At 32.2% G+C, this 23,649-nt stretch overlaps 1 protein-coding gene across 1 annotated transcript; it reads right to left on the minus strand.

Moving 5' to 3' along the window:
- Window positions 1–312: 312 nt before the first annotated feature.
- On the minus strand, window positions 313–2,516 carry LOC132056972 (trihelix transcription factor GT-3b-like). The gene is made up of 3 exons (XM_059449376.1): window positions 2,002–2,516; window positions 1,698–1,912; window positions 313–1,227 (listed from the first exon to the last, which is right to left on the minus strand). The coding sequence occupies exons 1-3, from the start codon at window positions 2,117–2,119 to the stop codon at window positions 685–687; spliced, it is 876 nt and encodes a 291-aa protein (XP_059305359.1). The 5' UTR covers window positions 2,120–2,516; the 3' UTR covers window positions 313–684.
- Between the last annotated feature and the right edge of the window lie 21,133 nt (window positions 2,517–23,649).

Below are 23,649 nucleotides of genomic sequence, written 5' to 3' on the forward strand. Positions count from 1 at the left end.
CTATACCTTGCACAAATAATGTGATGTCAGGCATATAAACCTTTTTCTTCTCCCACAGTTCTATGCACCGATGGTATTTTTACATGACCAAACTACTAATTATAATGTAACTATAAGAAATTTACAAGATAAGTATTAATTGAAACCTCATAAAATAATATGTAACCTGCTATAAATATATAGATTAAGCTTTAAACTTTTAATACGTATATTTTTCTGCACATATATTATTTAACCATAATAAAGTAAGTTGCTTTGTCTACTAGAATAACGAAGAAATGCAAGATGAAGTTTAAAGCTCAAGAGCACGTAAAAATCAAGAAAGTGAGACATTTTATAAACTTGCAAAAGGAAAGAAGATGCATAAAATGCATGGAGCACTTAGTTCGATTTTCACTACAAGAAGAGAGTTGCAAGACAAACCTCTGATCAAAGGGCTTCTTTTTTTCATCTTCTTAACATCCCCAGAACATGATCATCAGCAAAATTTAATCAAAGAAAACAGTTAGTCTACTCAGCTAGCTAGCTAATACTCCACTTCCTTTATACCCTAAATTACAGTCAAACCTCTGTATAACGATGTTGTTTGTTCTGATACTTTTGGCTGCGATAGCGAAATGCTGCTATAGAAACATATGATATAACATAGATGATGGTTGTTATAGAGAGGTCTGACCATGTAAGTCACATGTTGTGATCTTCTCTTCTGAGCTTGTTCAAAAGAGTTGTAATAAGTGCATCCCTCTTCTCAGCTCTAGCTTCTTCTCTCATCCTCCTTTGTTCTTCCCTTTCTCTCCATCTTCTTTCCATCATTAGCCTCTCATTTTCTAAAGCCTCCATTGTTTGCCTCCATTCCATCTCCTTTACTCTCCTCTCTTCTTCCTTCGCTTCATAAGCTTTTAACCATTGCATTTCCATTGCCATTTGTTGCTTCATGAAATCATCCATTATCTCCTTAAAACTACTCACTAAATTCACACTACCACTAGAACTACCAATGTTAACATTTCCCTTAACCTTTCTTTTCTTCTTGCTAACTTTTTCTCCTTCACTATCCTCATTTTCTTCCTCTTCATCAGAAGAAATAGCCTTCTTCTTCGACCCACTGGCACCACTTTCTGCCTCTATCCACAGCATTCTCTGCATCCTAGCTCCTAAAATCGCTTGCAACTCGTTGTAAAATGGAAATTGTTGTCGTAGAGCTTCCGGCTCAAGCGTTTCACATCCCTATAGAAAAATATTATGGAAAGGCAAAAAACAAAAAAACAATAAAAATACCAACTAAATTCTATTGAAAAAATATTTATAAGAAAAGATGATAATAAACTTAACAATCCCAAGAAAGCATTCAGCAAGATTCAAGACAGAAGTTTAAATAGAATACTAAGCTAAAATTTACACTTGATAGTTCAATCTTTGAGATTCTAGTCTGAAAATAAGTGTGTTTTTTGAAAATAAAATTATGGATTCAGCATTTAATCTTTGTTTAACTTAAGAATTTTCTACATAGATATTTAGTTTTGCATAGAAAAAAGTGAGTATATAGTTGAATCGGATGCATCTGGTCCAGCTAGCTTGTGACTTTCTGGGAAAGAAACCTAATAAAAGAAGGAACGAGTCTATTCTTTCATTTGCTTTTTAATAAGTTTCTTTAGTCAAGAATAATATATATAAAAGAGAAATGAACTCATATGTACCTTATAGCGCGTAACAAGATTTTTCCACTTGCATTTACACTGTTCAGGGCTGCGATTGTAACCTTTTTCTTTCATCTTTGTGGCTATGACTTCCCATAGAAGCTTGTTCCTTTTTGTTTCCATGAAAGTTTGATCCAGCTCGGCTCGAATCATCAAGAAATCCCTTGTTTCTTGAATACTCCATTGAGGGAACCTATCCCCGCCAGTACTAGCACCTGTTAGGATATAAATAATAACATGTCATGCGGAAACTAACAAAACAAACCTTGAAAGATGATGAATCAGAAAACAAAGAGAAATATACCGATATTAATCCCTCCACCACTAGTTGTATCTATATTCACACTTTGATGAGTACTAAACTGATGTTGTTGTTGCTGCTGATGATGTTGATGATGATGGTGATGAAGAGGAGGATCCATATAATAATAACCCTAGCAAGATTTATTATTAAAAAAGGGCTATGTGTTTGGTTGAAGTTGAAGTTGAAGTTGAGAGATGGCTTTGGAGAGGAAAAAGATTTGGGGAGAGAGAAGAAGAAAGGTTTTATATGTAGGGGAAGGGATGGATGGTGTGAAAATAAGGTGTGAATTTGTCAAAGAAAAAGAATTGAATATCTATGGGCTTATGTGTCAAAAGCGAACGTTGTGTGTTTTGAGTTCTCCATCAAGATTTCAAGAAGAAAAGAAAAAAGAAAATTAAAGGAAAAAGATGTGAATCAAATCTTCTTCTTTTTTTCGTTCATTTTCTTTTTGTTAATTCATCCTTCAAACAAACAGTGTCCGTCTCATCTCTCTACGCGGAAACTCATTTCTCTGTCTCTCCCTCTCTCTCCAAAATATTAATCTTTATAAAGTTGAAATTATAATAACTTAGAATTGACATCCACACCTGTTCATATTACGAATAAGTGACATCACGCTGGCGAAAGAAAACAGAACCACCTTTGGATATATGGGTCTTTGATTGATTTATGTGACAAGTTGTTGCTATGATGCTTGTTCCACAAGGTTTCTAACTTTTCTCTATTATTGTTGTAACATAACATTTGGTTTGTACCTAGGAAGAAAATATAGAGAAAGTACGTAGATATGTTAATAAGTTATTTATGTGATGTGTACAGAGTGGAAAAATACTTGACTGTTATGCTTTTTGTATTCTTGCATCTTGTTGTACATAGAACGCGTTGTGGCACAGAGTGAACCGTGTTTGGGGTGTCGGAGACGTCGGTACAGGTCTTTCGGAATTTCGAGTATGGAATAATAAATAATTCTTTAATGGATTTAATTTAATATATCATCAAATACACCATCAACGTATTTTAATTGGCCGAATACATGGATAGTCCCTTAAACTTGCTACTAATAAATTTCGTTTAGATATTCAAATTATGATTTCTTTCAATTGAGTATCTGAACACATGATAAAGTGTTTATATCAGACACTTTTGACTAAAACTTTGAAAAAGCTACGTTTCTGCACGTGTTTTCAATCACTCAATACGTAGATAACTAAACCACTTAAAATATGTCACCTCCTTTATTAGACGTATTATCCTCAATAAGCCGTAAAACTTCAGGAATGTTCCCATTGATGTTTATGTGTATACTTAAAAGATGTGACATATTTTATGTGACTACGTAATGAGCGTTTGAAAACATACATGAATTTTTTCAAAATTTGAGATGGAAGTGTATGTATAATAGGATCACTTTATCATATGTACTGATACTCAATTAGAACATATATATTATAGTTCGAGTGTCTAAATAAAATTTACTGGCAATTTTAAGACATTATCAATGTATTCGATCATTTTAATATGTTATAGCAAATAATTTGTCTTATTGTCTAGCTTACTAGTATCACTTTTTATTGAAGATTAAATATATTTATGTATTAGGTAATTGAAATATCAATATATAAAAGTTAAACTCTTTTAAATATTAATATTAATATTAATACGCTTTAAAAACTTATAACCTTGAGGTCACCAGTTTAAATCGTGGCTATACAACATCTTATTTTGCTGAAATATTTTTGGTTTGACTATTTGACTAGGCTAATACGACTTAGGTTTGACCAGCTCAAGTATATTTACCTATTGATTAATTATGAAAAACATGGATTATCATCGTGTATCAGATTTTTCCCTGTATTTTTCTAGGAGTAAGGAATCAAAATATCAATTACTACCATATTTTATCACTAGTCAAAGGATGAAACGACCACCAGAATTTTGGGATCCGATAGCACACAATTTGGTTCTCCTTCAATCTTGTCCATTCATTTGTTGCTTGTGGTCAAGTCCAATGAATGAAATAAATCGCCTGAATGTTGCAAAACTTGATATGTTCATATTTGGACTTGATTTTGATTTTTTTTTTTTATTTTTATATAAAAGATAATATAACTGACATATATACGGTTATGCCTTTTATGTGTTGAATCAGGGGCAAAATTAATCCATAAAAAATTTGACTCGTCCAAACAAAATATGATCCGTTCAACACATAAAAATGGCGCGATTTAGCTATTTTTCGGGTGTGTAATTGAATAATAGACAAAGTTTTGTTAAGCAATTGAAAATAGTCCTTTTTAATGCCGAAATAAAATCTAGATAAAATTACCTTAGCTAAATATTTGAATTTTTCACACGTAAAACTCCAGTAAATGGTGTTGAAAATTTATGAAAATATGCAAAAGTTCAAAAGAAATACTGAAGTTTAGGAATAAATACTGGAGACAGCGTGGAACTCCAAAATACTGTCCTGAAATTTAAGTTTTAGAAGTTGAAACTCCAGGAAAATGTCTTGGGGTTTTAAGTTCGGCCTCCATGATAATGCCGGACTTCATAAAAACATATTGGAGTTTAGAATAAAAAATGTTAGATTATGAATTTACACAATTCAAATTCCAGAAGAAGAAAAAAATGTTGGAGTTCAGGATATATTGCTAGAAGGGCGAAATTGCGGGGGTGCAAATGAAACGCCTCGCCGAAATTACACTGTATATATAAGGTTAATTTGATAATTTATATATAAATTTTTAGTTTTGAATTCACTTTTACATAATTTGAACTTCAGCTTTCTATATGTAATCAACTATGTATGTTGTTGTCTCCTCCGGAATCTGTCAAACATGTTGTTCAGGCAGATCAAGAGGGGAAGTTAACTAGTAAAATGGTATCCTTATCATCGCGTAATAGTTTAGCATGTTTAAGCAACCGTCATGTAATCACTATCTATGATAGTGACCTCGTATCTTCTACTACTAATGTCCTTTCTAGTATATGAATAAATGTCCAGTTCACCAAAATATATATATATATATATATATATATATATATATATATATTGAACTTCAGCTCAAACGACTGAAGGGCATAATATTTAGCCCATTATTGCGGTTTCGAGTCTCGCTAAAGGCATTCTTTTTACCTTTTTGAATTCCCTTGTAAAAAGTCCTGGCTCCTCCCCTGCTAGAGTTAGAAAAACAATTTCTGGAATTTAGAAAAAATGTTGGAGTTAATGAAAATCGTGAAGTTCAAACTTCTAAGAAGTAAATCTTGGAGTTCGAAAAAGCATAAAAACTGGAAAAGTGGGTGTTTGTGATTTTTAAGCGAGAGGTATTTTTGTCAAAATTTTATTCGTTTTAAAAAGTAGCTATTTTTCAATGACTTTTATATATATGGCTATTTTTCAATTACATGCTCTATTCTTGAATTTTATCTGTTAACACACACCTAAGTTTGGACGAGTCATTAATTCAACATATCTAAAAGTTGGTCATTTGTACAAAAATATATCACAGATTGATCCATAAGAAATCTTGTTTGATATAAAATAAATAACCTTCATAATAAATAAAAGAAATATTTTGGTTCCGTTCTTGAGGAAATTATAAAATAAAATAAAAATAAAAATAAAAGAAATTAAAAATTTTGGCAAAATTTGAGCGAGTTGGGCTATGACTCGTTGTTTAACCATCGTAATTTAGCTTATCTCAGCCGAAATAACTTTAGGTTAATAAATCTCATTTATTATCCTCAAGGAAAATTGACGTGACAGTACAATCTGGGCTAAGTATTAGCACTACAACGTAGATTTTAGCTTTTGGCATCTGATAGCCTAAATACATAATTCCTTCTTAATTGTTGGCATCGTATAGCCAATTAATAAAATAAACAAATTAATAATTCTCTTTCATATTATAAAGGTATCCCACGTTATAGTCTCCCCATTGTACCATATTATCTCGCTTCTATATATACTAAATTTAAGTGTACATGTGTTGCACGTGTGCATCCCGTAAATCAATAAATAAATATAAGAATAATCAATAAATAATTAATATAATTAAAATAAATGTAATTTTCTAAAAGATGAAAATGGATATTATTACGCTGACATAATAGTTGGATTCAATATTTACTGAACATGCAAATAATGTTAATTTAGTTAAACTAATTATATATTAATTATTTGTAAACTATAGATATTTTAGTATATGAGAGACAAATATATTATGTTGTCGTATCTCACATAATATCTTTGTATAACGTCGTTCTTAGCATATCTTAAGTTACCTTATCTGATGATAATTTTTAGTGGGATTATTTTTTCGATGACATTAAATATATCACACTGTCAAACAATAGCTAATGTGGACTGTATTTGCTGTCGTATATTTTTCTCATGGACAACTATATTGCAGTTTCAAGGGGAATGTCGATGTCAATTACAAGAATTTGGTCATAACAAAGTAGCCAAATTGACAAAAAGGATCATACACCAAGAATATCGTCTACAAAAAGATATCGCTCAAATACGTTAACATAACATGTCATTATATCATACAATAAAATATCTATAACTGCAAATACTATATAAATAACCCAATAAAATCTTCAAGATATCCGATTGGTCAATTTTAAATTGATAACCATATAATAGACATTGTAACAAAAATAGCAACTTTTTAATAATAATATAGAATTGTCTATCAAGAATACAATCATTTATCAATTCTAACTTCTAGAACAAACTAAGAGTATACAAAATTTACCTCAAGTCACAAGCAAGTTTACCTCCGCAATCGTCGACTGTATCAAGATTTCAAATTAAAAATATAGAGTACGGGCTTCTTCTTATAGGAGTGTTCATCTCCTTTCTAACCTAAATTATTTTTGTTACTTGGTTTACATAAGGTAAAATTTAGTCAATTCTAAAGTTCTAAATATTAGGACTCCTGACCTAGTTCAATAAGAAAAGAATTTAATAATCAAATTTTTAGTTGATTTCAAAGTCCTGAATATTAAGAGGACAAATTAAATTTTATTATTTGTTTTCAATATTGAAAAACATATAATTGGTGTAAATTCTTAATATTAGTTCATCCCAAATTTTAAATTTAATCTTAAATTTTTAACTGAACTCTACAATGACTTTTTTGGTAATACACAAAGATTTTTCTTCTTCCTTATTTTTAAAAAAAAAAAAAAAAAAAAAACGTATGTTTTCAATCAAATAGAAGTGTGCCCCTTAACAACGTGTCCGAAACCACTAAGAAAGGACAAATAAAACACGTCCTCTTTTTTTATTCTTCGGTTACGTTATTCTTTCCCTTATTGTATTTTGTTTATCATTTATATATAATTTATTATGTGTAAGATATATAAAATGTAAAATTCTAATGATTTTAAAGAGATTTATATAAGGCAACACTTTAAAGATTCTAAAGTTCTAAGTATTAAGACTTTCAACATAATTCAAATAAGGAAAGATGTAATAACAAATAAATTAGTTGATTCTAAAGTTCTAAATATTAGGAAAATAATTAAACAACAATTTTACCTAATGTGAAATCAATTTTTAGAAGGTTAAAAAGGCAAACAACATTAGGACTTCTAAATCAATTAAATTTTGTGTACTAAATCCTTTAAAGTTGTTATTAACTGAAGCTAATAATTTGAAAAAAAATTCTACGCATCCCTTTTTACCTAAAAATGCATTTCCATTCCCTCTAACCCCACTCCCCCAGTCCCCAAAGATTTGATCACTTTTACTCTTTCAGGCATAGGACTCTTCCTTGTTTGATTTTTCCCCTCATAACTTATCAGATTTCTTTCTCAAATTTCGACACTTTCAATTCCTTTTCTGAAGTCATAGCTATTACAAAGAATAATTATATCCGTAGTAATTGTACGTTTGGCTTCTTACTTTTTTTTCCCTCTTCAATAAATTTTGTATTCATCTATTTAAACCGAAATATGCAAATATTATTCCTATGCTTCATCAATGAATATTAAATTTTTAAATTTCACAAATATATTATTTCCTCTATCACAATGAACCATGAATATTTCAATATTTGATGAAGAAAGTGAGCTCTCCTTGTTCGCCGGAATTTATATAATTAGGATAAACTAACATGTATATCTACAAATATCACTGAAAAATAATTTTAAAAAATAATATAAGACTTAATGCTCAAATCACGTACCATAGATCCAAAAAGAAAAAATAAGCTACTGATTCCACTTACTTTTGTATCGATTATTTGTGGCTGCAAAGTAAAAAAATAGAATTAGAATTGAAAAAAAATGGTGCACAAGAATAAATAGATTTCATCTTTGATAGATAGGGAGAAGAATGATATTTTGTACGTGATGCAACGTAGTGATGCGTGGATTTGAATGACTCTAGAACTTCTATCGGAAGATTGATTGGTATTGCAAGTGTACAGAATTTAAATAATTAGGATAATTAAACATGCATATATGTAAATATAACTGAAAATTAATTTAAACAAAACAATATAAGATTTAATGCTCGAATCACCTACCGCAGATTAAAAAAAAAAAATTAACGATTGATTCTACTTACTTTTGTCTCCATTATTTGTCGCTGCAAAGTAGGACAAATATGATTAGAATTGAAAAAAATGGTGACAATTTAACAGAAACAAATAAAAAGCGAAATTCTTTAAGCCCACGCAAAAACAAATAGTAGGAAGCAATAGGTGAGAGTCGTCCTATTAAAACCACACAAAAACGAAGTAAAACAACAATTACATATTAAAGCATTGATATCAATTATCAAGTCGAGAAGAGACGCAATATAGTTTATGATAAAGTTTAGCGGCACCATTAGGTGCTTTTATAGATGTCTTCTTCTAACCTAAGTGGGTTTTATTTTAGATTTAAAAATTAATTTTATTTTAATGACTTTTAAAATCCTAAATATTGAGAAAATAGTTAAATGATTATTTTGTCTAATGTGAAATCTTTTAATAAAGGACAAAAAGTTCAGTCAACATTTCTAAAGCCTTTCGTGCTTTTAATATAGTATAGATAGTTCGATTACCACTTTCTTCTCTTAAATATCCTCCATCTTTCTTACTGCTAAGTCTATAATTCCTGCCCCTAATTTAGCTTTGGTTATCAACAGATTTATGTAGTGTACGGGCAGTGATTTCAAAGTTAAGATATACATAATGATATACATTGAAAGATGTGATACAATATATTGCTCTAATACCCTTGTACATAAGAGCTTTGGCTCTAATAATATGATACAGTGCGAAGTAATGTGATACAAATTGTATATACATAATGTGATACATTGGTAAGTGCTACAGATTATATTACCGATTTCACTATAATGCTCTAATATTCATGTGATACCCGTTAGATATACAATATAGAATTGGTATACATTTTGTGCTCGGTAGAATATACATTTCAGTCTACTTCTAAATACGTACTCCGCCTTGTTTGGTCTCTTTCTCATGAAAGTCTACTAGTTGATCGAGAAAGTCCCATAAAATTCGTCTTTGTTGTGTTGATATACACGTATTGAGAGCCAATCCCACTTTTTACATTCCGTCCTGTCTCACTTTTCTTGGGATGGTGGTGTTTGTAAATATTCCCAAGAGTAGTGAATCATTGAAATTTACTTAGCTTTAAGGAAGAAATTTTTTATATTAGGAGTGTTATTAACGGATAGATATTATGGAGCATGAATTAATGAAGAGAATTTTTACCTTCCCATTAAAATACACAGTAAAATCTGCAATTTATTATAGGATGCCAAACTTTTAGGCTTTTGTTTGCTTTATCTAATCCTTGGCTAAGAAAATACCGATAAATACTAACAAATGCATATAAGTATCAATATTCCCTAAACACATGCTCAAATTCAATCAAATATATCCGCCTATCATATACCCCTACGTAAAACTTCTAATTACATGGTGGGTTCTCTTTATACAAATTAGATAAGATATTGTAAATCATGAGGAAAATATATAATTACACGAAATATGTTCTCTTGGGAAATATTTTTCTGCAAAATAACTAATTTTCTTACTTAGTAATATTTAGTGTTTGGTAAGTAAAATAATATATATTATTTAATAGTATTTATATATAATCTACGAAAAAAGTAACGTTGTAGGGTTGAGGATGGGATGGTGGAAGAGATTGAGGGAGCAATGCCACTTGAATATCACTCATGAAACTTGTTTTCTCTATTCTTATCAAGAAAGTCATTATATTAATTACTAATATTTTAGCCAACCTAACATGAAAAATTTATAAAGTTCCTATAATTTCAGAATTAAGAGTAAACAATCATGACTTGTATATGCTGATGTGGTATAATATGTATTTGTGTCTCTGTTTTTGTGTACTAAAAAGGGAAATGAGGGTCTCTTATTCATTAACTTTCTAGCACAATACCAGGGCGGAGCTAGCATAGTATTCGGGGTTGGTGCCCGAACCCAGTAATTTTGATCTAAATTCTGTATTTGTCTTGAAAAATTCATTGAATATGTATAAAGTGTTAATTTAGAACCCAGTAACTTAAACGAATTAAAATCTCGAATCCACAAACTTCGAATCCTAGCACAGCCTCTGACACAATATGTCGTTATGTTCATGGTGCTAAAACCTGGCCAGCAGCAATATTTTATAAGGAGGTGTGGATTATTTTATAAGCCTGGCCTGAAATGGTTTTTAGGAAAAAGGGGAGCTTTTGTTGTTTTACTATTTCTGTAGTAATATATAACTTACCCTTGTAAAATAAATTACCAAACAATTTCATTTGTATAAGTGCAACATCAATGTTGAATGAACAGGATACACTTGGGACGTTTCTAATAAAATAATAGAATATACAAGTTAAATATACGAGTCACATCACCTCAAATGTAATCAAGCAAGTGGAATGTTCCCAACATCTTTTTAGAATATAGCTTGATGCCTTAATCCAACAAGAAACAACGTCATACACAGATGAGATGATATATACTTTTTCTACTTGAATTATATTTAACTAATTCTATCCATAATTTAAACTCGTTTGATAGTAGCTCACTGAATTCCAAGAATCACCTTTGGAAAGAGACACTACTACTCCCTCGGTCCCAAAAAAATTTCATCCTTTCCTTATTAGTTTGTTCTAAAAAGATTAACATATTTCTATAATTAGAAATAATTTAACTTTATGAGATAATTTACAACCGCATAAATATTTAATATTTGTTTTAGACTACACATTTTAAAAAAAATTCTTTATTTCTTAAGGTTTATGCTTAAGTCAAAGTAAGAAAATTTTTTTGGGACGGAGCGAATATTACTTTTAAGAGCTCTCGTTGAACAAAGAGGAAAAAAGAAAGGCGTTCTTCCCTAGATTAACGAGTGTGTGGCCAAAGTAAAGCATATATACACGAATGGTTACCACTTTAATGATCAAAATTAAAAGACCTCTCTCTGATGTCACTCGTCAGCACTGTTCCCATACACGAAAAATCCACAATTATTAAAATAAACATGCTTTTTCTAGTACAATATAGATAAAGTTTACATGTAAATCACTTTTCAACATTTCTCTAATTTTCTTTTTGTTGTTGATAGAATTGAATCCGCAGACAGAGATCGATGGGACCGTAGAAGAGGAAATATCTTGGGTGAGATTAGAATCATGATACAAGTATTAGGATGCACATTCTATCCTCTTATTTATTTATTTATTTATTTATTTATTTATTTATTTATTTATTTATTTTACGTTATGATTGTTATCGCATGGATAATAATTTAAGCAATATAATTCAGTAATTAATGGATGTGTAAGCTGAAAAGCTGTTAAATTTCTTAATTGTACAAATTTCTACAATTGTAAACCGATTTCGAATAATTCTATTGCGAAGATTAGCTAATTTTTTTTTTTTAATCGACGAGTAACTGATGGAATGACTAACGGAGTTGAGGACTTGCGTCATGATTCAGATAGCATGCGAGATATATAAAAAGTTGCTCTCAAGCAGGGATTCTTGCCTAGAGTCTTCCCACATTATGTTTTTCTTTATTGAATAATATAATAATTTATGTAAAATCTAGAGAATATAGCTTAGTTAAAATAATAAATAAACAAGAAGAAAAGAAAAGCAGAGTCACCCGTACTTTCTTTAGACATATTTTGGACTGGATTTCCATTTGGATATGTTGTGGGCGTGATTTTTTTTTTTTTGGCCTTTTCGTACTAAGAAAGCGCGTTATGCTGTCCCGTCACACGTGTGGACTCCCACAGCCTTATATCCACGTGGCGGCCATGCACGGCTTGAAAATAGTTCGAAAGCAATTGACCCCACATTGCGATTTGTTCACACTTTTGACATATTGGATCTATATCCTGTCGATACCCAAACATTGAGGTGTGTTTGGTTGCTGGTTAGGAAGGGAGTTTGTGGTGCGTTAAAATTAGAAATAACGGTAAAAAACTGATTTGCGAGTATTTTTTTATCTGAATTTCAAGTGTTTGTGCGTTGTAGTCGAACATTACCAATTATTTATTGACACACACATCGACTAGTATTTAATAGTGCATGTTGTACGCTTTTTTTTTTTTGTTTAAAAATGGTGTCAAATGGCAATTCGTACGGATAATTCAAAGAATTACTTGCAAAATAGAAACAAATTAAGAGATAGTGGTCAAAAATACACTTGAAGTATCACTTTTTTACAAGTTTCCTACCTGAACTATCACCAACTATTTATCAAAACACGCCTCGAAATTAATGGATCAGTTGCCATGTAGAGGAAATTTTATGGGCATATTAAGCTGTCACGCGTGTTTTGGTGATTATATTCAAATACTCGATCTAGTCATCTTCGAGGTGTATTCTGATAAATAGTTGATGATAGTTTTGGTAGAAAATTCAAACACCTGGTAGTTCAGATAGAAAACTCGCAAAAAAGTGATACTTCAGGTTTATTTTTTACCATTATCTCTTGAAATTAGTATAACTAATAATACATTTTGTCGCTTTTTAATTGTACTGTATATAGTTTTAGCATAATAAGTATATTTTTTTATTATTATTTTGCAACCACACATATATAAAATATTTATAAGTAAATTTATATATTATTTTGGCGAAAAAAAATGAAGTAGCTAATATATGAATAACTTAATATTAGCTACATAATTAAACCCTATATATCTAATCCCTGAATAAATTTAACCATCAACAGAACGACCAATGAATTGTTTAAACTAACGCCGAACAAATTGCAGTAAAGCACTAGAAAAAAGAAATTCTTCTGTTCCATGTACTCCAGATTTGTGTTCTACCGTTGAACAAGCGGGTCCAAAATTGACATAAGTCTATCCAAAAAGAAACGACTTTATTATTGATTGGTTGATAGCTTCACAACTTTGTATTCTGGAGGTTACGCTTCATACGTCATCGTTAATAGATGGATTATGTTATGCCAATATTTCTATTCACATTCACAATAAAGATCAAGTAATATGACATAAAATTAGAACAATGTCGATACTTTGGTATGGGGTGAAGGTGGTGGGGTGGGGGGTTAAAAGATGTACTCCCTCCGGATAAAAAAAAAAAAAAAAAAAATCCACTTAACCTTTTTTTTTTTTTAATCAAAAAAAGAATCCACTTATCAAATCAAGAAAGAATTAACCCTACTTTTCCATATTTGTCCCTAATAAGTGTTATATGATCAAATCTCAATGCTTATTTAATTAGTGATAATTTAGTCAAATCACCTATTTTTGTCTAGGAGTTAGTGTTTTCTTAAGAGGTGTTTTCTTAAGAGGTGTCTGAAATGGCTAAGTTTGAGTTTCTTTTATATATATATATATAAATTTATTTAAGTTTGGTGCACTGTCAGTGTACTATTTTTGTTACACCATCAAGTAATCTCTAAGATAAATACGGTAACTTTTTTAAGTAATTAATACTTTTATTTAATATGTTTTAATTTACAGAGAAAAGACTGTAAAAGGCAAATTAGAGTCCTATTAGTTGTCTAACCTACTCGCAACTAAATTTGTTTCCTTTCTTAATTCTAACATTTTTCACGGTTTTCTTTTATAAACATCATCGGTGAAATTCTGAGTTTTCATGTTTTGTTTATCGACAATATTGTTCAGGGTCATTTGTGGATTTAAGCAACTTTTCACTTTGAAGCTTATAATTTTTCATGCTTGCAAGCTTTTACATTTATAGAATTAAGCAATTGTACACTCTTCCATTTTTTTGTCGCCGGCACCTCAACATAGAAAGAAAAATTCGATTTACAACCCAAACATAGAACGAAAGGAGGGAGGATTTGAAGGAGAAAGAGAGGCAGACTGGGCATAAGAAGTGAAAGAGAGAAAATGGAGAAGAAAAGGAGTCGAGAGTCTATAGATAGCTAAGTTAGATCAGCTAATTTACATTATGCTAAGGTGAGAGATTATTCATCACCTTAGACGTAAGAAAAGAAAATTGAAATATGATTAATCTATGAAAAGATCTTAGGAGTCGTAATGCATGTCGGTCTCACACGATCAAATGAAGTGGCACAAAATTAAGTTTACATATTGGCTTATGTAAATAATTAATTAGTTTTAATTAGTTCATATCTATCAATTGGTTTACGTACCACATGTAAGATATTTAATATGATAATTTCAAAATCGAACGTGGTAATAGGACCCAAAATAATAAGAGATTAGTAGGATAAAACGACGTACCTGTTTGAGCTATAGCCGACTGCAAAAAGGACTAGGCTCCTATTACCCTTCTCGTTAAGGCGGCGTTAACGGGATAGTGACCTCACACTTTTAGTATCTCTCAAGTGATAATACAGAAGAGTCAAAAGATGCATCATTTATATGCTTTTACGGCGGATGGAGGATTGATATTACCCAAACAATTTACCGTCAATTGGTTTTGTAGTCTTTCAGAAACTTATTTTTCGTTTTATGTCCTTCTTATAAGAAATCTTCATTTTTACATATAAGAGATCTATAAATAACACATAAGAGATTTGAAAAAAAATCATTTTCTTCTATCAAATTGTAAATGGACATGGGAGACTATTTCCTCATAACAATTTACTTTTTGTATCGAAGATTTCGAAGAAAAACTGGGACAATTGTAAAACTAGTCAATTACGACAAGTAGTAAATCACTAAATTACCTATTTTATTTTGTCTTGGTTCACTGGGTTTTATCTCAAATTCTGTAGCCAAAGACGAAGTGGAAGGGGTCATTCGCACAAATGCCCTATTTTGGGGTGCTCCTTAATTTTTATCCCTCAAATTTGTGGTCTTTAATATTTGTCTTAGGTACTTTTGACATGATATAACTTAGTAGGCGTTTGGTCATGCGATATAAATCAGCGTTTGTTTATGCAATTTTCATAAAATGTCAACTTTAACTTCATATCTTGATTTCAAATTCCAAATTCTCCCAAAAAAAAAAAATGATTTGGGATTCCAAATCATAATTTCAAAAAAAAATTAAGTGTAAAACCTGACCCATAAGCTTATATTTTGTAAAAAAAGATCCATAAGTTGGTAGATGTATTTACCAATTATGTTTACCAATCATTTATATCAAATATTAAAAAAGATCTGCAAGTTGGTAGTATATTTAATAACAAATTTACTCTTACCAACCATATACCTTACGGGAGGATTATATTAAGGAATAGTTACACTACAACTCATGTTCAATTTTTCTTTTTATTGAACTAAAGTTCGATCAATTGATGTTGTACTTTTTAAAAAGGCCTTCTAGTGGCGTATTAATTTTGTTATGAACTATGATTTGCTCATTTAGTAAGGTTGTCTAAGAACTGAAAAAGTTTTGATGGTTTTCACAACTTGTGGGTTTTATGCCTATGAGAAAAAATACAACTTAAGAAATCTAAATTGTACTTCCAAACAAAACTTCAACTTCAAATCATCCCGATTTCAAATCATTGATTTCGTATCGTGATTTCAAATCATGTCCAAACGACTCCTGAAATTTCGCTCAGCAAATTTTACGTTTAGCTTCGGTATATGTATCACAACATTCCACAAGTTATGCCGGACAAAGAAAACGTTCAACACTCAATATAATCTGAAAAACGACACAAATTTAGATTTCGCTCCGCAAAGTTTACATTTAGCTTTTGTATATGTACCATAACATCCACACAAGTTATGCCGGAAAAGGTAAAACTTTCAACACTCAACATAATTTAAAAAATACAACACAACTTATGCCGCATAATTTAATTCTTACAAAACTTGTGCCAAGGTAGACAAAAGTTCAGTTTCCTAAGATAACACAGAACTTATGCCGAGCAAAACAGATCTGAATATTTTCATTAAATAAGTAGTAAGCGCAAAAATTAAGAACCACATATACGAGAGACAAAAAATTAAAGACCACATATATGAGAGGCACAAATTAAAGACCTGTACCTTTGAAGGACAATCCGTGCAAACAACTGAAGTGGAAGTGGGGAAAGGACTTTGGTATTTGAGTGGGCTGCAGCCAATGTTGGGCTCATGATACTTTTCTCATGGGCCCACTTTCCTAGTCATTTTCCCACTTTCTTCTATGCTCTATTCTGTACTTTAATTTCTTAACCGCGTCAATTTTAGCCCTTTTTTTTGGCTAGGATATTTTTATGTTTTGGAAAATGACTATACAGATATTGGAAGCACTATGATTTTACTTAATAAACAAATAAGTTCCATTGCAGAAGATCAAATTGGTTTGGGAAAGATAAGATGTGAAAACATGTTTTTGACCCTCAAAAGTCAAATAAAGATTCCCATTTTGACACAAAATGCCAATAGAGAATTCCTTGTGGACTTCCTATTAACGTACTGATTATGTGTGGGTAGGTACTTCAACTATTAAGAGCCGGTTTGGATGAACTTATGGCTTTTGACATATAAGCCAAAAGTCATAAGTTACGAATTCTAGCTTATGGCTTTTGGCTTATTTTTGTTATTTTTGACTTAAAAATAAGTGCTTAAAAATATTTTCTTATTTTAACCAAACATTGCAAGAAATTGAAACTTTATAGCTCATTTTGTTTTCACCTTCAAAGTTCAAACACAAATTGGTAACATAAATAGAGAATCATATTGCATCAATAATGATGTCAGTCAAAGCTCAATCAAAAACAAAGAAATTAGATCCGCATGTGAAAAGAAACATATATTGCGTATAATATTGATGAAATCATAATTAATGAAGCAAGTGAGGATTAATATTTGCGCGAAAACTTTATGACTTTATAAAGGGATATTGACACCAATTAACAATCTTAAGGATTTATTGGTATATTTTGGCCAAGTATTAAATTTTGTAATTGAAGCCCAAAAGTTAGTATTAAACTTTGATTTGAGCTTCTATTTAACAACAGTACCATGATTGAAGTGTTGTAGAGCCGCCATGTATCTCGGAAACTTCTTGAAAGAGCCCTCCCAATTGCCGTAGATTATCTCATGTGCACGCCTACACCCAAGATACGCCTTCCTCTTATTAATAGTTTTGCTATATACTTTCAGGACGGCTGTAATACAATCTTTAATAGGGAACCTGAATAAGTTGAAATATCATCATATAGCAACGAGGAACATCATATTAACTTCAAAAATAAAATAAACTTAGGCGAAGGGGATACCTTGGGTTTTTTCCAATGTCGCCAACTAACACACGAGCAATCATATTAGTATCTAGATTGCAATGATCATCTGGGAGGTCACCCATATCACAAGTGTGCTTTGTGTAGAGCTTTAAAATAGTCCACATCTTTTCAACAGTTTCCTTACCACGGAGCATCCATTCGCAGTCTTGATATTTTCGCTTGCAGACCAATCGCCAAAGTTTTCGTGTGGAATCGTCAACTTTAAACTCCCTCATCCCCCCGGATGCAATAAATCTTAACATGACTCTTTGCAATGATTTTTTCGAGTTGAAAATCATGCCTTTTTCAATATGAGCCTTTTGTTTTAAAAGATCCACTAGCTCTTTCCACAAAGTTCGCCAAATATGATCATCATCCCTAGTAAAGACAAAGGCATCTGGGCAATCTTGAAGATGATCAAGATAGGGGATCTCATCGGAATGCCACTGAATCGGGGTCAACTCTTGCTATTGAAATTGGATTTGCGGCTGAACCGAGGTCGACTCTTGCTGTTCAAGTGGTTGCTGTGAATGCAGTTCCTCCTGGTGTGCCGGACTGTTCATTGATGTGGCGTGATTTTACGCCACAATCGATGCTTTTCGGCTATAAGTTTTACTTGTTTTTAAGCAAGTCTATGTGATTTTACGTGGTTTTTATCATGTTTCAGGTAATACGAGGTCCCTAGAGCCTAAGTGTGGAAAACAAGTGAAAAAGAGGAAAAAAAGCTGATCACTGGAAACAACTGGAGATTGTGGAAATTTTGGTGGAAAATTACCTTGCGCGTTCGCGCCCACGTGCGTAAGTGACTTTGCGCGTTCGCGCCAGTGTATGACGCGTTCACGCTGAAGAAGAGAATTCCTGCTGACGTCATCCACGCGTTCACGCTTCCACGTGGCGCGTTCGCGCTGAAGGTTTTCAGGCCCAGTACGAGCAGAACTTGGATTTTGACGAAATTTTCTATTCTAGTTCAGTTAAAAGCCAACTGGGAACATTGTAAAATTATCTTTGGCATAAAACACAAGTTTGGAGGCTAGGGTTCCTACATAAATATTCTTTCTTTTATTCGAACATTGTTTATGGAAATTTCTTTGTGACAATTGAGATTGATAATCTTGTTTTGATTATTTATTCATCGACATTATTTTTAATCAAGTAAGTTCTTGTTATTTTAAAATTCTTGTTCTTTAACGTTTCTCAAGGGATTAGCTAACCCTAGGACTCGCCCATTTACTTTGTTTGAAACTCTGAAGAGGAAGAACGGGGTTGGGATAGAATAATTAACATGAATTTGGGGCGTTAACCTCATCTAATGGAAATTGACCTAGGAATGGCGATACCACTTATGGCCATATTCGGGTGTTCTTAATGCTCCTAATTGCTTAAGGGATCTTCAACTGGGTAGTCTAGTTAATCTTCGGGAGAAGTTAATTTAGAGTCATTATCCGAGCCTAAATAAAATAAACTTGCTATTATTTATAATTCGTGAAATATATTGGATCGTTACTTGAGAAGTAGTTTCCTTTATTCCATTCTTGTGGCCATTGATCAATTTACTTGCTTTCTAGATTAGAATTTATATTTCCGTACTTTATCAAAACCTTATCAAAAACCACCATTGATGCGTTCGGTCTAGCTATTGTTAGTGATAATTCCTAATTTGCTTAAATTGCCTGCATATTGTTCTCTGTGGGATTCGACCCCAACCTTGTTGGGTTACTATATTTGACAACGTCCGCGTTACACCATTAATAGGTGTAATTTGAGTGTATCATTCATCATGTCTTGCAATAGTTCTACTTGATATTGAGGATTAGTTCCAACCTCAACCTCATCCTCACTTTCTTCATCGTCACTTTCCTCCGCATTAGGTATTTCCTCACTATCGCTCGATGATGTCACTATATAATTCGAATAATTTGGACCATCCATAGCAGGTCTTTGCCTATAATTTAGTGCAACCACCACATTCTCCTTACATAAGAAAGTAGAGTATTTTAACTACTACACATCAAATAATACTATTGATGTTAAAAAAAAATAGACATACCGATAGTAATCAACTGCACCGAAACTTGAGGAAGGACCATCGTTTTGAGTAGTTGGATAGGCTGAGGTGTTCCAACCTGATTCATCCATCCTGATTGAGAGGACTGTCTGATATGATCCATATCAGGTGTATAACCCCTAACTAATATAATCGACATCATTAGTAGCATTCAAGTGCCACTACACAATAATAATAATGTAAAAAATGAATATTTACCACTGCCCATCAAATTGTTGACTTAAACTATCCAAAGGCATTTAGCTCGTCAAAATGCCTTCATAAGTACTCATGTCAAGGTAATTGTGTTCATAAGTAGGTTCCGCTTGAGTGACTTCGGCCTGAATTCTAAACGGGCCTTCCCGACGAGGTCTATTTCGGGCTTCCCGATTAGCCCTAGCCATGCATTCAAGTCGATTAATGGGGACCTTCTCTGTGTACATTTCAAGGACGTTTGAAGTTATGCATTCCCTATAATCATAAGGTGCCTTCAAATAATCCGTCAAAGAATCATCGTCTTGAATGTACCACTGTCCATAACTAGTTACACCTTGCGGCGTAAATGACATTGGATATCTTCCAATTATATTTAAATCAAAATCACTCCTACTAACTTGTAGTCTATTATACAAGGCTTGGAGTAGTTTTGAGAATTTTAAGTCAAGTGAAAACTTAACATGGTATTTTGGGGGAGAATCATAGCGCAAATTATTTTCCTCGAATATAATTTGTCCGTCCCAGAATAAAGAAACTCTAATTTTTGGAACATCTTCCATTTTTTGACTAATTTAGGAGGAATACAAAATGCAAAAGCTGGATGAAACTTAGAACTTTTGTTAAAAAATTGATGAAACTTAGAATTTTTTCTCTCATTCGAAATCTGTATTAATAAGATTTGAAGTTTGAATATTCAACCAACGCATGCATGCAATTAGTGTGTCTTGCAGTGTTACGTCAAATCAAATTAAATACGGAGTGTTACATAACGCATGAATTCACCGCGCTATGTCGGTGGCTGGCAGTATAGCGCAGTGAAATTCCGCGTTATGACAGAATAACGGAGTAAATTACTGCATTATATATGTATAAAGCAGTAAATTAGTGCGTTATTATGTCATATAACGCAGTAAATTAGTGCGTTGTTCTGACATAACGCAGTATTTTACTGCGCTATACCACTGCACTTGTTGTCACCTCAACTGTCATATAGAAAAACGTCATAATTCGAATTAAACTTTGGGTTTCATGCAGCAAGTGTTATGTAACGTAATTAGACGAATAGTTACCAACCACACAAAATTTAGTTATTATGTCATTTTTTGACCGACTTCGAAATATTAGTCGTGTTATATCGTTCTCTCCAGAAAACATATTCGATGCAATGGGTAGGACATGGGAATTGGGTGAAGATTTTGAATACTCAAACAACCCAAACGAGAGATACAACCAACGTTATAACAATATGATGACAGAGGAGTGGAATTGGCGTGTTAGGGAGGCTACAGAACTGGAGCAAAAGTTAGCGTCAGTAGGGCTTAAATGCCCAAAAAAACGTGCTATGTCAATGCCTCGTGGAACTCCATAAGAGTTTAATTTTGCTCTTTACCGTTTTTACGAAGAGAACAATCGGATGCAAATACGTTACCTTAGGGTAGAATATGGTATACATGATAGCACAAGATTTAGATCCAAGTGGGGTTCGGACTGTGAGATGTCCGATGAAGACTAATATTTTTTTATATAAAGTAAGTAGGTAGGGTCATAAAGACCACCCACCCCCCAACTAGGAGTACATGGGGGGTTTGCAACTATATAAGTAGCACTTTCTTTTGTTATTAGACTACAACGTATTCAATGTCAAGTAGTAGAAACTCAGCTTGGTTTTTACTCCTTCCAAAAGAACCAAATAGCAGTGATGATGAGAGTTCAAATCATAGCAGTTTTTCGAGTGATACCAGTGATTTCAAACTAGACGAGCTAAATCCCCACCTTCTTATAGAGCGTAATGATGATTTCTGCAGTGTGAAATATTCAGATCCGTGAGAATATTTTTGCGGTTTACGCCGAGAATGGTCACATCGGCTTGCCGAATCAGAACGTCTTGTTCGTGACTTGAAAAATCTCAACGCTCCAATCCCAACAAGGTACTCCACAACCATGCCTCGAGTAGGTCCAGAAACTTGCGAGCTTGCCGTACAAAGGATTAGAAAAGAAAACAACAGAATGCTGGCAAGACGATGTGATTTTACATGCTAAAGTTGGCCGAAGAACAAGCATCATCAATCGGTAGAGAACTAACATCTACTAAAAAAAGATGTGTCTTAAGAAACCGCTAATATTTTTCTGAGGATGATATTGAGGACTTCTATTCTAATGATGATTAAGAATGTTGTGATTTTAGTTTTAAGTTTAATTTATGATGATGTTGTTATTTTGAAGAATATTAGTATGTTTCGTTTCTCATCAACTCAAGGGCATGAATTGATGAATGTATTTTAAGGTTTTTTTTTTTTTTTTTTTTGATGGTTGTATTTTTACTAGTTTTGGTTTATTATTAATGAACAAGTTTAAGTATTCATAAAGAACTTAAAGCTAATGACACCAAGCCTTCAAACAAAAATGGCGTTTGAGCACTTTTCGATCACTAAAACGGCAATCCGAAGATTTTCTTATCCTTGATGTATTGAACCTACCTTATTAATTGCACAAAAATAAGTAGGGTTCTATATAAAATATTGAAGTTGCGGGTCCCGAAGCATGAGTAATTTATGGTCAAAGTACGTTAAAAAGTGTAATGAAAGAGGGGTTAATCAAAAGAAAAAAAAAACAAGGACCCTTTAGCGCAGTAAATTCTTTGCGCTAAAGTACTTAACGGTGCCGTCACAGTTAAGTGCTTTAGCGCAGTAATTTAATGCGCTAAAGGTAGTTTTGTAATATTTTTTTTTTTGTTATTGGGGTATTTTGGTTCAAAAACACTTTTTTGGGGTCATTTGGGTTCCGGACTCAACTTCTAACACTCCCCACACTCCCAATCTAATTAACTAAAGCGTGGACAATATAATATGCGGCCCTAAAATTGGTGAACAAAGAATTGGGATGGGTATGGCTGAAACTATGCAAAAATGGAAAATATAATATGTTGAAATATTCTTGTGTTTTTTTTTTTTTGCTGGAAAATATAAATGGAAAATATTCTTGTGTTGATTGAATTGAATGAGAATGCTGTACATTGTATGCTATTTTATATGAGTGAAAGAGAATCTATTCTTACCAACTATCACATGTGTCTAATTCTACTTGCTATTCTATAACAAACTAGCTGAATTTACAAAATAAGATATTCACAATTAGTTCTGGATGTTTCCGTGATGTGGGACTGTAGATGATTCGGAAACTTGGCATTTAGTTTGGGCAATTTGCAGTCTTTAATTTTTGTCCTCAAATTGGTGGACTTTAATTGTTGCCTTTACCTAGAATACCTGAGGTTCTGAATCTCGACACAATAAAAAAAAAAAAAAAAAATAAGACAGAGTTTCGTAGCAAATTAGGCCTATCCAGGCAAAAGTTAAGCCTTATGGCCTAACATTTGTAGAATTTCAGCAGAGTTAAAAAAAAAAAAAAAAAAAAATCTGCCTTGCAAAATTTTCGCAAGGCAAACTTTTGAATTCTGCCTTATAAGGCATAATTAAACTCTGCGTTAAGGCAGACTTTTAAGACAAATTCTGCCTAATAAGGCAGAGTTTTCGCGAAGTCTTGTCTTGCGATTTTTTTTTTTTTTCACTAAGAAGGGGTTCGAATCAGAGTCTCGGGATAATTTCGGCCACTTTTTTAAGCGAAAGACAAAAATTAAAGACCAGCAATTTGAAGGACAAAAATTAAAGACTGCGCCTTTGAAGGCCAATCCGTGCAAACAA

Source organism: Lycium ferocissimum, chromosome 5, assembly GCF_029784015.1.
Source record: "Lycium ferocissimum isolate CSIRO_LF1 chromosome 5, AGI_CSIRO_Lferr_CH_V1, whole genome shotgun sequence".
Lineage (NCBI taxonomy): Eukaryota > Viridiplantae > Streptophyta > Magnoliopsida > Solanales > Solanaceae > Lycium > Lycium ferocissimum.

Excerpts from the sequence above, each read along its gene's own strand:
- LOC132056972 (XM_059449376.1), bottom strand. The coding sequence starts at position 2,119 with ATGGATCCTCCTCTTCATCACCATCATCATCAACATCATCAGCAGCAA. Across the intron at positions 1,913-2,001 it reads TGGTGGAGGGATTAATATCG|GTGCTAGTACTGGCGGGGAT; the intron begins GTATATTTCTCT and ends ATATCCTAACAG. Across the intron at positions 1,228-1,697 it reads ATCTTGTTACGCGCTATAAG|GGATGTGAAACGCTTGAGCC; the intron begins GTACATATGAGT and ends ATTTTTCTATAG.